This window comes from Oryctolagus cuniculus, chromosome 7 (assembly GCF_964237555.1).
Source record: "Oryctolagus cuniculus chromosome 7, mOryCun1.1, whole genome shotgun sequence".
Lineage (NCBI taxonomy): Eukaryota > Metazoa > Chordata > Mammalia > Lagomorpha > Leporidae > Oryctolagus > Oryctolagus cuniculus.
The window spans coordinates 113202334-113217810 of record NC_091438.1 but is presented as its reverse complement, the minus strand read 5'-3'; the positions used below and the strand labels follow the sequence as shown (position 1 = coordinate 113217810).

Sequence of the window (15477 nt, the reverse complement as noted above, 5' to 3'; positions counted from 1 at the left end):
AGGCAAAATACCCTCCATTTAAACCTTCAAACTCTCTGTTGCTGGCATTTATTTCTCAGTAATTTATTTTTTGAAACAAGCAAAGGTAATGGGAAGAAAGGAAAAAGAGAATCCCTGTTGTCGGCCAGTTGTCCACACATCTGTTACAGAGGGAAGAAAATAACATTTCTGGAGGCCCTTCCTTAGTACGAGTTTCCTGGATCCCACCCAGGAAGGCAATGCTGGAAGGCTGGCTGTCTCAAATGTGGCCTGAGCCCAACCAAGAGGAACACTCCCTGCCGGCATTTGAGAGTTGGCTGACAGGAGGCAAGGTCCCCCTGGAAGCATCAGGCAAGGAACAAGCAAGGACAAAATGAGGATGGGTAGCAAAGTTGAGCATGGCAATTGCTGAAACCCTCTCTGCAAGATGTGGGGCTTGCTTTAAGAGAATCAGAAGTTGGTCTGTAGGGGCAGGTGTCTGGCACAGTGATTAAGATGCAACTTGGGACTCCTGCAGCCCTGGTCAGAATGCCTGGACTTGAGTCCAAAATCTGCTCTTGATTCTAGCTTCCTGCCGATGTGCATGCTGGGAGGCAGCATGATAGCTCAAGTATATGGGTCCTTAACACCCACATTGGGAGATCCAGACTGAGTTGTTGCACGCATTTGAGCAATGAGCCACAAGAGAGATCTCTTTCTTTCTCTCTCTCTCTCTCTCTCTTCTTACCTTTCAAATAAATTTTTTAAACTTTTAACAAAAAGGTAGTTTGTGAAGGGAAATGTTTCAACACGTGCTAGGGTAAGCAGAGCTCTTCAAATATGGAGCAGCAACAACTCACTAAGCAGTATTTTCCTCTCTGCCCCTTCACTAAAGGGCTCCAGACAACCCCATTTTAATTTTTGTCTTTTCCCTCTGGCTTTCCAGCCAATGAGATTTCAAATGTCCTTCCTGCTTGCTACTCTTAGTATCTCTCACCTCCCAATCAGCTCTTTCTTCTCTGTGGAAGACTGGGAAACCAGGTAACTCATTCAGAATGTTCATGTTATGCTAGGGAAGAACCAGTAGAGCAAGCTAACAGGAGTGGACATTTGTGTATGTTAGCAGATAAAAAGCTATTGAGTTTCCTAACCCTTGGGTAACTACTGAAAAGAAGTTTATCCACCTCTAGCATAGGACTTACACATCACACTCTGTTTTGAACTTGGTAAATGTCCTTTCCATTCTTTTTTTTTTACTTATTTATTTATTTGAAAGTCAGAGTTACACAGCAAGAGGAGGAGAGACAGAGAGAGAGGTCTTCCATCCGCTGGTTCACTCTCCAATTGGCCACAACTGCTCTAGCTGGGCCAATCCAAAGGCAGGAGCCAAGAGCTTCTTCCAGGTCTCCCATGCAGCTGCAGGGGCCCAAGGACTTGGGCCATCTTCTACTACTTTCCCAGGCCATAGCAGAGAGCTGGATCAGAAGTGGAGGAGCTGGGTCTCGAACTGGCACCCATATGGGATGCTGGCACTGCAGGCGGCAGCTTAACCTGCTATGCCACAGTGTCAACTCCATCCTTTCCATTCTGTGATGAGAAGCCCGTGAATGTTGAGTGCTATGCTTGGCACATAAAAGAGGCTTAAATGTTTTGGTAATATTCTGGATGCTGAGACTCAATAGTAAACAAAGGCTCTGCCCTTGGGCAGCTTGCATTCTGGATGCGGGAGGGAGTGGAGAAGGCAGGAAATTAACTTATAAACCAGCCCAGGGCATGTAAGAGGTCATTAGTGATATGCAAATCTATCAGTCAAGCACAGTAAGGTAGCAAAGGTGGTCAGGGGGATACTGGTATTTGTTTTGAAGAAACCCAGGGGTTCTCACAATCTGTATGTTAGTCATCTTTCTACATTTTTCCCTCCCTCCCTGATATGTTTCTCTAGAGCAACAAGAGTGTCTTATGTAAATCTTAGCTCTAGCACAGCATGTGAGACGTGGTGAGTGGGTCATAAATGTGTGGAGTGAGAAGCTGTCCCCATGTGACCCCAGAGAGGACCACATCTCTAATAGTCTAAGTTCAATGTGTGTTTCTAAGGCAGGGCCATTCTCTGCAGCTTTATTGTGCCCTTGCTGCCGTCCCCCCTCGTCAGGTCTTTGGGCTCCCAAAGTTTGGGTTTACTGCCTTTCCCTTAACTTTCCCCTGGTCTCCACAGCCTCAGAGGACTGCTAACCCTTATGTGTATATAACAATGGAAGCAGCACAGTCTATGGCTGATCCTGTTGCCCCACACGTGTTCCACATCCACCCAGATGCTACAGTGTGTCATTTGTGTGTGTGCCCCATGGTAACGACTGGAACATCCTGAAGTCACATTCCAGAACTCAGGTCAATTGGACTCAGCCCTGAGTCTCACATCTCTACTCAGCTCTAGAGACTGCTGGGGAAAGTGTTGATGGCAAATTGAAGGGGTCTTAAATATTTTATCCTACAGCACAGATGTAAAGTCGGCTACATCTAGTTATGATCTTTAGTTAAGTAGACTGTGTACTTGGGCTGTGAAGAGGAAAACTAGCTCCCCACATTGGTCTCTGGAGGCCATCACAGAAGTGTTTGGCCTTTACGGGTATTTGTTCACTACGTGGCAATTTATTAGCCCAGGATGTGTGGTCATAGGTGTGACCTTAAACAGTCATCAGATTTTATTCTTAATGTTAAAGAAAAGAAGTTGAAAACAATATGGATCCACTGACTATCTTTAAGGGAAGTGAATTGCAATTAGAATATTTTTGGCCATGACAAGCCTCACTGTGTTCTTTAAGCTTTCCAACTCAGCTCACTGTGTTATGTTTTCCATTTAATAGGAAGCGATGGCAAGAATGAGCAAAGTTGGGAAAGTCGTGTTCCCAAGACGTGAGGATAAAAAGTAAGTTCTATTTTCACATAACAGGGCTAAGGAATGAGAACATACAAACACATGCAACTGCAGATCTGGAGTAGACTTTGCAAGTCAATCCAGTAGTTTCATTTAATACTGGAAAAAACTAAGTTCCAGAGAGGTAAAGTCACTTTTGCTTCCCTAGAGATTGTAGAACTAGTTAGACCAGACCTGGGGGTAAAATGCAAGCTGAACTTCTGGACCGGTGTTTTTTTTCCCAGGTCATGGCAGCAAATCTTTTCTTCTCTGTTCTAAAATGGGCATCTCTCCTATCACCTGCCAAAAGACTCTGCTCCTTCCTTTACACTCAGCATTATCTGGCATTCAGGACCGCAGAATGAACTTGATCAATGGTTTAATCCCAGGTTAACAAAATATTATTGAGCTCCTGCCATATTCAGGGAATTATGCTGAGCTCCAGGTAGGATGTACAGGAAAAATAAGACACAGTCTGCTTTAAGCACATCATTCATTTCAGAACAAGCAGATAAATTCTATAACGGAAGTCTTACCAGGTGACAAAGTAGCTCAGAAAACAAAGAGTGACCCTGTAGGAGTGAGGTAAAGATATTGAGTGGAGGAAAAGTCCAATGGAATTTTTAAAAATTATTTATTTGAGCAGCAAAGAGACAAAGGGAGAGGGGGAGAGAGACACACAGAAAGCTCCTATCCACTGATTCACTCCCTAAATCTCACAACAGTTCCACCTGAGAGCTAAAATTAGGAGCTAGTAGCTCAATCCAGGTCTCCCAAGTAAGTGGCAGGAACCACAAGTGCTTCCCAAGGTCTGCATTAGCAGGAAGCTGGAGTTAGGAGCCAGAGCTGGCTATTAAACCCAAATACTCTAATATGGCACTTGAGTGTTTAATTGTGTCTTCACCACCAGGCCAAACACCAGCCCCTGAGTTGACTATAAATGCTTAAAGTAAATTGCTAGACAGGCCCAGGTAGATAAGAACATTCTTGGGAGAGGAGATAACAAATGCGAAGTTATAAATGTGGAAACAGCATGGTATGTTGAGGTAACCACTCTTAGACTACTCTTAGTTCTGAAGCACAGTGTACAGTGGGGAATGGCAAGAAGTAAGACGGGCATAGTGTGGAATTGGGAAGGAAGAGGTGAGCTCACAATGAGCTTGGAAACCATGCTCATGAGGTTCAAGCCTCAGCAGACAGGCTGGACAGGGGTGAGACTTGCTTATCAGGAAGGCCAAATGCAGGCGCTAGAAAGATACTTCATAGAGGATCAATTAGAGGGCGCTGAGGGTAGACACACGTTGACCAAATGGAAGGCTTTTTCAATAATACAGGTTAGAAGTGGGAAAGAGTGGAAAAGGCCTCCACAAAGTCACCAGTAGTGAGTTTGAAGATGATGGGGCCAGAGTAGAAATGACTTTAAATTTTTAGGGACGTTCCAGGGTACTCCAGAAAGCTCGCAGAAGAATGAAATTAGGAGATAAGTTTATTTCGGTGCAATTTTTTTTTTCAAAATCCATGCATAGTTTTTTCACAATATGTATTTTCCATGAACTTTTTGATGTACTCTCATATCTGAGGTTAAGACATAAAAAGAAATTTTACCTCACTTACAGACAGGCAAAGGTGCTGGTCAGTATTTAACAGATTTGGAAATTCCATAGAAAATGTCATCCAATTTCTTTGCATTTTCTTCTTCTTGTTGCTGTTGTTAATTTTTTTTTTTTTGACAGGCAGAGTGGACAGTGAGAGAAAAAGAGAGACAGAGAGAAAGGTCTTCCTTTTGCCATTGGTTTACCCTCCAATGGCCACTGCTGCTGGCGCACTGCGGCCGGCACATCTCGCTGATCTGAAGCCAGGAGCCAGGTGCTTCCCCCGGTCTCCCATGGGGTGCAGGGACCCAAGCACTTGGGCCATCCTCCACTGCACTCCCGGGCCATAGCAGAGAGCTGGCCTGGAAGAGGAGCAACCAGGACAGAATCTGGCACCCCGACCAGGACTAGAACCCGGTGTGCCAGCGCCACAAGGCGGAAGATTAGCCTATTGAACCACGGCGCCAGCCTTGTTAATTTTTAAAATTGATAAAAAGGGAACAAATTTTACATATTTCCTATATAGTTTTAAGAGCAGTATACTTCCCACCCTTTCTCCTCCCTCCTTTCTTACTTTTAATTTTTACAATGCATTTTCTTCTTAGTTTCCAAGTGGAATCAGGATGTGGACCCTCTGAATGGAGCCCTCTCTAAATGCAGAGGTCAGAGGGCAGGCCCTTGCCCGAGGGGGCTCAGCACAGGCAAATGGAGAGACCAGAGCTTCCACTGGCACTGGAAGCCCCAGGCTGCCACCCTTCTCTGTACCCTGAGGGGTCCTGGGGTCCTGATGTATCCCTCTTTTTTTTTTTTTTTTTTTTTTTTGTAACAAGAAACAGATGATCCTTCTCCATGTCTTCCTGACCCTCCCAAGACTTTTGAGGGAGTCTGTTTTTAGGTTCTTTCTGTAAACCCTACTTGTTCTTTTAGGAAAGAATTCTTGGCTTCTGGCTGGCAGCTGGCAGCTGGCAGCTGTGCATGGTGAAGGAGCAGGCAGACGCAATGCAATACCACCATCTGCAGGTGACCCAGGGGTTTGCAAGTAGAAAGAGGGAGCCAGTTTCCTTCTGAGCTGCTCTCACATCTCACTGCTTCAAATCACATTAACAGTACAGGATGTTTACTTGGGTCTGTGCCATACAAAAGTAGCTGACTAAGTTGGAGAGAATTTGTAAGAGAGTATTTGGCTGATTTAAAAAGTCAGGATTACAGAGAGCCTAATCTAGTGACTTTAGTTCAATAACCAAATTTTTAGGATGATCCCAAACCTTACCCTTATATCAGACAGTGTTTATTTTTGGCTCAAGAAAAGTCAGTTTAAAGTAACTTGAAACATTTTATGCGTGACAATACAAAGGCAGTCCACAGAATGGAAAAAAGTATTTACAAACCATTTGTTTGATAAGGGATTATTATCCAGAATATATAAAGAATGCCTCAATCTCAACAACAAAACAAACAGCCAAATTCAAAAATGAGCAAAGAACATGAATTGAGAATTCTCCAGAGACAATACATAAGTGGTCAATAAGCACTTAAGAAGATAATCAATTTCACTAACCACTAGGGAAATGAAAATCAGTAATTCAAGATACAATCTCATATAAATAAGGATGACTGCTATTAAAGAAAAGAAAGAAAATCACATGTGTTGGCAAGACTGTGAGAGATTGGAACTCTTTGCCCTGTTGGTGAGAATGTAAAATGGTATAGCTGCTTCAGAGAACAGAGTGGCAGTTCCTCAAAAAAAAAAAAAAAAAAAAAACACACATGACCTTGGGTACATCCTCAAAGGAATTGAAAGCAGCTTCTTGGAGAGAAATTTTTATTCCCATGTTCTCAGCCGCATAATTCACAGTAGCTGAAACCATGAGAATAATCCAAGTATTTATTAATGGATGCATGTATAAGCATAATAATAATACATACATACATACAATAGAATATTGTCCAGCCTTAAAAAGGAAGGAAATTCTGTCAACATGAAGTTTAAATATATTATTCTAAATGAAAATAAACTACAAAAAGAGAAATGCTAGTGTGATTCCAGTTATGGAACAAATAAAACCAGTGAGCAAAGTTGCTATAAAGCCATGGACATTAAAGTTGGAAATCTTCAAGTATATGAGAAGAGGTCCTGACCCTAGCTCCTGTCTGGCAGTTTCAAGATTCCAAAATCAGGCAATCTGTCATATAGTGAAAGGATGGCTTAAAATTATATTGTCATGGAGTTATCATTAGGAGGAGAAAATTGACCCTAACATCATGCTATGATTAATAAATTTAGAAGTTTATAGAGTTGAGGTCTAATAGTACCTACATATGAAGGGAATCTAAAAGGTTTGTGGAAAATGGAATTAAAAGAGATTTATTTTGAAGCCAGGGAATTTTGAAATCAACACACAGCATTTTCATAATATGTATTTCTATGACACTTTTGAAGACTCTTCATATGCGCGGATTTCACATTTTTTGGCACTAGATTAAATTTATCTTTTAATCCAATTTTCCGTGAACTCTTTGAATACCTTTGTTTTAAATTATTAATTATGTGAAAGGTACTTAAAGTAAACACAGTTCTAAGTACCTTTCACATATTCCCTTGTTTAATTCATACAACAGCTCTGGTAAGGAAGATCCGGCAGTCATGTCCATTTGCAGATGAAGAAATTTAGGCACAAATAGATTAAATCCATGTCGAACGTCACACAGCTAGTCTTGGTTCACACTGGGATTCAAACTTAGGCTTCAAAGTCCACCTCTTAGCCCTGTGTCTGACCCCAGAACAGCTCTTAAGTAACCAGAGTGTTCAATGTGGAATGTTGAGAGGCAGGCTCCTATTAACATAGCTCTGTGTGAGAAGCTTTGTGTGCACACGTGAAGGCTACTCTTAGAACCTCCCTCCCCAGTTCACAAACTTGCACGGAAGTTCCTTCAAGTGAGGATTCCTTTTCAGAGCACCCTGGAATCTGCCAAGTCATGCTGAGCTGCCTTCCTCAACCCTCATCCCATGCCAGCTCCCCCAGCCAAGCGGAGTCAGGACAAAGCGGCAGCGTCCTTTGTCCAGGCTGCTGTTACCCCCTTCCGGATTGTGATGCCCAAGCAGCTTTGGAGACTCTGCTCTCTGATTCATGACCAATGCCAGGTCTAACAGGTCTCACCTGAAGAGTCAGCGGCAAAGCACTGGTGGAGGTGAGATCCTCAATGAAACACCCAGAAGGCAGGGCACAGCTACCAGAAAGCATTACTCCATTCCTGTGGGGTTTTACTGAAGATAAAGCAGTCTGCAAAGGAAGCCAGGTGCAGAATCTCCTGAAAGGTGGTTCAAATGTTCAGTCTCTTCTGTGGTCAGGCTGTCATTTTACACCCATCATCAAACCTGGGGCTATAATTTAGAAAATACTTATTGAAGATGGAATATGAAATGGTCTTTCATATTGGAAGCCTTTCAGGATGGGAGGCTTCAAAGTCAGACAGTTACTACAAGTTTAAATTACAGGTCTGCGAGGCTATAGCTGTACCACGCTGAGTAGGTCTTCTTTCTGAACAAATGTGCCAGTCTCAAAAATGGAGATGACAACACTTCATATAGGTTATAGATAATAGGTAGAAGTAGAAAACAGACTAACCCGCCACCTAGGAAGGCTGAGTATTCAAAGTCTGGGAGGTTTCAGCATAACCGTGACAAGTACCTCCCCATTCTTCACAGGGAAGGGGAAGCTATGTGCCACTTGCCTTGAGATCATTCAGCTCTCTGTCATGATTTTCCCTGCAGGTATTATGACAAGAAATATAAAGTATTCCTGAAGCTGGTTGAACACCAGAAGGAGTACGCGGCAGTCATGCATGGGGACTGAACAGGGCTTGCAGCTGTGTCCCTTCATGGAGGACCTCCATCAGTTCATCTTGTTTTCAAGACCCTCTCAATATCAGATCATTATTTCTGTATTGTCTGCAAATAAAGAAAACTGAGACACGTGCAACCAGAACTGCAGTCTTCCATCTCAAAACAGCACGATTTACTTGGTGGTTTCCGCATAGAGCCCTTCCTGGTGCCAGAAGTTTCACACGGGGTCAGGGAGTCGTATATGGTCCAAGACCTTGGAGAGATTGTGCTTGTTAATTGATTCGTTGTTAGCTGTTAAATGAAAATGAAAGCCTTTCATTGCTTTGGGCAGGATTTCTAATGTTTATTCTGTGTCCTTTGTGACATTTTCCCTTCCAATACAGGATCCTATCTAGGGTCAGATATTGCATTTAATTGCACAATCATCATTTTGCAATCATCATATTAAACCTAGGTACAGGCAGGAACCATCAATGCATCCAGGAGGGAATTTTGATGAGTAACAGGATGCATGCATGGTCTTAAAATGTCTCTTCACAGATTGTTTATTAGTTACAAGAGGAAAAAGAATGTTAACTATACAGGGAAGAAATAGGACAAGCTCTTGATTGGGTGATCAAAATTAACTTCAGATGGGCAAATGGACATCATGTGCCTCCAGATGTGATGGCCTGACAAGGGGAGAGCATCGCCCTGGCTGGGAACACAGAGTCTGAATCCAATCATGAGGAAACATCAGACAGACCCCAAATGAAGAGCATGCTATTGTTTTAATGGAATATATTCTTCAAAAATGCCTGTGTCATTAAAGACAAAGAAAGGCTGTGGAAAGTTTCCAGATTAATAGAAACTAAAGAAACATTATGGCTAGATGCCTTTGATCTGGGTACGTTGATACCATACCATACAGACACAAACACCCACGCATTATCTTGGCCCCAAAAGTCACCACTAACGTGGATTTTAGGGCTGTCACAGCCACAAAGAGTTTGGGTGGAGGATATACCAAGACTTCAACAACATAATACAGAAAGTAGAAAGGAAAATAAACAGTACAATTCAGTCAACAAACATCTTTTGCAAGACTTAGGCTGTGCCAGGCATCTTGCTAAGCGCTGGAGTACAGGAATGAATAAAACATGGTCTCCTCCCTCAGGGAGCTCCCATGGGGAGCGATGCAGACACAGAAATCAGTCATAGTACATTGTGATAGGTGCTGCAAGAGAACACACCTGCTGCATGGCGCACATCAACCATAAAGGGAGGAAGAAGGAAGCGGCTGACAGGTGGGATGAAAAACCATGCGGTGTAACAGCTGTGAGCCTTGGCTTGGGATCCCAGGCCTTGCTTTACCTCTTTCTCACCAGCTGTGTGATTTGGAGAGGTCCTTAACCTTGCACAGTCTGTTTCCTCTGTTTTAAATGATGATATTAACAGTATCTAGTTTATGGGATTGTATGAGGGTTAAATGAGACAATACATGTAAAGCACCTAGCTCAGCTGCCTGGACCGTACCTGTCCTGTTACAAGCCTGTCTCCTGGAAGATGCTCAGAATCCTGAGGAGTACCGCACCCAGTTGTGAATGTCAACTCTGCAACAGCATTCTACAGGATTCAAAGGATACAGAAGTCTGAGGCATGGCCCAGGGTGAAGGTGGGTGTGGGTTTGGGTGTCTGATCCAGGAGGCCCAGCAGCAGCAGAAACCCCAGTTCATTCATAGCTGGGTCACAGCCAGAGCTTGAGCTGAATGAGGATTGGGAAGCACCCTAGAGGTATGGCAGGATCAAGACCATGGCCAGACAGGCTTCAGCTGCCGAAACTGAGCAGCGCTGACTCAGAAGGAGCATAGGCCTGGGCCTGCTCATAGAAAGCACTGGGGAGTGCAGTAGCTGTGTGACTTAGGAAAGGCAGAGATAGAAACATGAAAAATGACCAACTATTCGCCAAGTCCTCCCTGTGTGTTCTCTCCTGTCTTCACAACAACGCTGTGAGGTTGGCAGCATCAACTTCACATTCCAGATGAGAAGGCCGAAACTCAGAAAAGAACAATCAGCTCTCCCGGAGTCACTGAGCTGCTAGTGGAGACAGCGTTCAAACCCAGATGTGTCTGAGTGCAAAGCTTGAAGTGTCTTCCTGCTGGCACAGCTGGAGAGGAATCCCGCCCTTTAGTGACAGGCTCCTGTTGAAAATTCTCTCTGGCAACTTTGTATGCACTCCAGACCTGACCTTGAGTTCTCACTGCTTTATACAAAAATGGAAAATACCCATGCATGAGGCAGGCATGGCAACACTGGGATATCTTTGGCATCCCCTCACCTGTGACAGAGAAGAGCTGAAAGGCCTTGGACAAGATCCTTAACCTCTAAGTCTCAGCCTCCCTTTGTCAGGTGGAAAATACTGCTGCCTGCCTCCTCGGGTTGTTGGTAAGGACTTAGTGAAAGCTGTGTAGAAGGCCCATAGAACAATGCCTTTCAAATTATAATAGGCACACAGTACATCTTGCTTCTACATGGTTCTCTTTGTGCCTCCTGGCAAGGTGGTTAATCCCTAAGAAAATCTTTCTGATTCCTACTATAAAAGCAGTGTTTTAAGAACAATGTAAATGTCTGTATAGATTTCTATACTCATGTATAGCTCAACAATAAAAGCTGTAATGACTCCAATCCTTACCTTCTTGCACTAGGAAAGAAGGCTTTATTTAATGCACACATGTAAAGTATATTTAGCTTTTATGAATAAGAATTACAGTGTGCAGTGTGGTTTGTGGGATTTTTGTTTTGTTGCCTACTGAAAGCTTTCTTTTCAAGTTGAAGCCAGCCTTGCTTAGTAAATCAGTTTGCCAAGGAACACACTACAGGTTTTTTAATTTTAACCAAAAATACTTCCCATATGTGAAGAGCATAAATGTGGCTTTCACAAGAAACAAAGAGAACAAAAGCAGGGGGCGGGAGGTGGGAAGGAGAGGACAAGGATGCAGAATGGTGTGACATGTCACAGACCCACAGTAATGACAAGACCCAGTGCTAGAGTTAGATGGAATCCAAACAGAGTACTTATTAGGGACGGACTCCTGGGGAGACTCTGGGCAGTTGATCTTTATATTCAGAACACAGTCCAGGTTGTTGCCTGTTGAACTGAAGAGTTTAAGTCTGAAGGAGAGCAGTAAAAATATTGGGAAATATCTCTGGAAACTCCAGACTTTGGGGTGGTACCAGATCAGCAGGTGAGGGTAATGGACTGGAACATTCAGGTTATAATGGTAACTTGATCTGCCATTTCCTCCTGATCTGAACAGAATCACATTAGTCTGGTTTACTTATCTGTTCTCTGGCCACTGGCCTGTGAGCTCTTGGAAGGCACAACTTTCCTTAGGGCCTATGTTTTCTGAATGTAAACAGTTCCTTGCACATAATGGGTGCTCGAGCAATGAATAAATATACAACAGAAGACATTATTCTACAAGAAGAAGACTGAAGGAAGTAAAAATAGCTCAAGGATCTCTCACTTTCTGGTCAAATAATCCATGGTTTGTGTTAATGTGCCTTAAAGTAAGCACCGTCAAAAACTTAATGTGATTTGATGACTAAGGGTAAAAGAAAATCATGCCTTCTGCCTAATGTTGCATTTAGTTTTTATTGCACACACTCATGCATAACCACACAGCTTGATGTTGGACTGTAGCTCAAGCTCAGACATTTTTGCAAACTTTCAGTGTTGTTACAGGCCATTTCCTGCATGATATCTTATGGGAAACCAATTGCACAGTAATCCAGAAATGCCCATTGTTCACCGGGACTGAGTGCACATATTTTCAGGAATCAGAGCATAGTTACAAATAATTACCATCAGGGAATTTAAAATGAAGGGCATTGTCGCTAAACAAGAAGCTAATGACTTAGCAGAGCTGTGTAATGTAATTATACTTAAGATAGGACTTCTGATGAATTACAGAAGAACCTTTGTACTGTCTCATGTCTCCATAAATACACTTAAATGCTGTGGACAGTAATAGGAGGGAGTCTTGAATCTAAAGTGCTTTCCTTTTCTTTTATGATTTCTAGAAAGACTTAAAAACACATAGTGCTTTAAATAAAAGATGTTTCTTCCAGTATTTCTGATTATTTGACAGTTCTTTAAAATTTATAATACCAAGGTAATAAATAATAAAAACAAAGATATCTGCTAACAAATTCACATTTCTCAACTTAGCATTAACTCACCCATTTATTCTGTGGTCAGTTTCTGTTTTACACAGAAAATCATGTAAAATTACACATTAGCAAAAATGTTTCTAAAGATCTGATTTTTTATTTGCTTAAGCCATGCTTTAAGCAAATTCACATTAAAATCTAGAGTAAGCCTGCCTCCATGCTGTATAATTTTGATCCATGTTTGAAATACCACATTTTATTTATTAATGTCAATTACTTATGCAAAATAATAATGATGCCTTTACATTTTAATGTTTCTCTACAATTTCCATATTGATTAAACATACATCATCTCATCTATTCCTCATAATACATGTGTGAGGTAGTCCTGGCAAAGTGAGATCCAGTTCTACAAATACAAGAACTATGTCTCCAAAACTTTAAGTAATGGGCCCAAAATTGTGTAGCTGGAGCATAGATGTAGGACCACTCCATTGCTTTTTCTTAAACAAATGCAATTAACTTATTTCTGTAACAGTGGATGATTCGTTAGCTTCCTAATCACTCTCTCTTCCCTGCTTCCTCCTGTTAACATGATGTATAAATATCTAGGAAGCTCTTCTGATACTCATTGGTTGATCAAAGTACTATATTATTTCTACTGGCAAGCAGAATTAAAGCGTGAAAAGGCTTGGGCTGTGGTGTTACTAAGTCCTGCCTTCAAATCACAGCTTCACTACTTATTAATCTACACAGTATGAATTCTTACAAGCCAGTTAACCTGTTAGTCTCTGTTACCTCTCTATAAAGTGAGAGAGAAAAAGATCTGCCTTGTGGCTGATGTGACTGTTCAGTTGGAGGAAATGCAAAGTGCCTGGCACAGTGCCTGACATAAAGGGGAAGTGCAACAAACATGGGTTTTCCTCTTCAATCAATCCATTTTGTCTTATAGAATTCCTAGAAGCATTACTTTCAGTCAAGTTGGACAACTCTGTATCCAGCTTGGATAGGAAAACTTTTATGTTTCACCATCAACAACCAGGAATTATTGCACTCTCACCATGTCTAGAGTGCTGGAATAGGCTCTGTAGATGCAGAAAGGGGCCAGCACCAAGTTGAGGAGAGAGAAGACACACACAGAAACTTTGTCTAGGTGCCCATATGCTACAGTGGGTAGGTGCTGCAGGCAGAGAAGAGGCCAAGATTTGTGCAAGGGCTCATCCCAAGATGATGAAAGTCAGTACATGTCCAGCCCTGCCTCAGCCCTGCGAAGCTGCAGGCACTGAAGGTCTTTGGCCTGCACACTCAGCTTTATTCTGGATCACAGTTAACCTAGGCTGAGGCAAGCCAGATACATCCAGTTGAGAGCAGCCCAACCCTTAGTCTTTCTGCCATTACAACCTGGGTACCTGGGGCCTTGGCAAAGCACAGTCTTCACTAAAACACAAATGTGTCTTCTCATTCTTGCTTGACTTCTTGGCGGTGCCACATTAACCTAAGACTAGGCATGAAGGAATATAAATAATGAATCTGCTGCATTGTTCCTAAGCCAGTTGTTAAAGTATATTTCTCACCTTCCATTTCATTCCCCCTGTAAACCTTCTCAGGCCTCACGTCCATATTTTCTAATTTCTACTCACTACTCCATTCGTATTTTGAAACCATTTCCCTAGGTAGAACCTGGCTCTCCTTCAACCAGAAGTTAAATTCTTCTTTCTCCTACTCATAGACTACTCTATGTCTTTCCCATCCCACCTGGTCAGGAAAAATAAATAAATAAATAAATAAATAAATAAATAAAGCAAAGCCCATTTCAGTTAACCCATGCAGGAGTCTTATCTGCCTACACTCAGCAAACAGCTTGAAGGTCAGTGATTTACCTTCCAGTTGCCCTGCAGTGCCAGATGGTCTATAAAAAGCTATTGAGATGGAACTTGATATGTTATATAGCTCTACCCAGCTCTCTTCCTGGGGGCTCAAATCCACTTCCCTGTCATTCATTCTGCAGCCACCGACTAGGGCTGTGCTTCAGTTCAGACAGATTTCCCAGAGAGAATTCCAGGGCCTTCAACCATGCATTCGGACTTCTGCTATGCCAGCCACTGGGATGGGACTGATAGCTACTAAGGATGTTCTCTGAGTCCTCTCTGTCCCATCGCGTGTGACAGTATTTCATTCTCTGACCACTTTGTGGTTGAGGGATCTTGTGACGCTTCCTGCTGAATGAGCTGTGAGAAATGATGAGTGTTGTTTCCGGACCCAGTCTTTGGTTCTCAGTGTGAGAATGCCCTGAGCTTCCTTTTCCCCCACACAACCAGCAGCAGATTGCCAGCTGGGGCCCTTCAGCTCAGCCTGGGCGCAGAGTAAGGGTGACTCGGAGAGCCTCCGCTAACCCACCATGAATGTGGGGCTTGCAAGAGACACAGAACTTTGGTGCTGAAAATACTGAGGTTGTAAGCTTGTTTCTCACCTCAGCATGACCTGTCTGATCCTGATCCATCTCACGCTATTGAATCCACACTAACCCATAGTGAGGCTATCTTTGCCAGAAGCAGAACAGCTGGCTCTGTCTTGCCTGGGGCATAATTGTAGCTAAGTGAATCCTCTGTGCCCAGCCCTGAACAACTCAATCCGGTTTCTTTTCCTTTTCTTTTTTAAATTTATTTTTATATATTTGAGAGACAGAAGGAGAGAAGAGAGCAAAGAGCACACATGCTTCCATCTGCTTATTTACTCTCCAAATTCCCACAATAGCAGAGATCTAAAGCTTGGACCTGGGCGCTGTGAACTCAGTCCAGGTCTCTCAGACAGGAGGCAGGTCCCTAACCAGTTGAGCTATCTCTACTGCCTCCCCGGTCTGCAGTGATTTGTACCTGGTGTCAGCAGTCACAGCTATGATTATTCAGATCCAGGAACTCTGTTATGGTGAGTGGCCATCCTAACTGCTAGACTAAATGCCTGCTCTATTATTTTTATTTTACATTTTAAAAATTTATTTGAGAGGCATAGAGACAAAGAGA

The 15477-nt window shown here is 42.7% G+C and overlaps 1 protein-coding gene and 1 long non-coding RNA gene across 23 annotated transcripts in view; one reads left to right on the top strand and one right to left on the bottom strand.

Annotated features, from left to right (window-relative positions):
• The window catches only part of LOC138850643 (uncharacterized), a 122519-nt gene that overhangs the window by 76622 nt on the left and 30420 nt on the right, over positions 1-15477 (bottom strand). The gene's annotated exons all lie outside the window — the stretch shown is intronic.
• Positions 1-15477, top strand: part of FGGY (FGGY carbohydrate kinase domain containing) — a 532663-nt gene that overhangs the window by 498719 nt on the left and 18467 nt on the right. For 14 of the 20 annotated variants that reach the window (XR_011390684.1, XR_011390683.1, XM_070078429.1 and 11 more), the window contains 2 exons: positions 2820-2881; positions 8234-8441. Coding sequence is in view for 18 of the 20 variants with exons in the window: in XM_070078418.1 (XP_069934519.1) it covers positions 2820-2881; positions 8234-8315 (144 nt within the window). In the remaining 2 variants the exon portion in view is untranslated. Of the gene's footprint in view, positions 1-2819; positions 2882-5388; positions 5482-8233; positions 8442-15477 lie in introns of those variants that run through there. The other 6 variants (XM_070078427.1, XM_070078423.1, XM_070078428.1 and 3 more) reach the window with 3 other exon arrangements.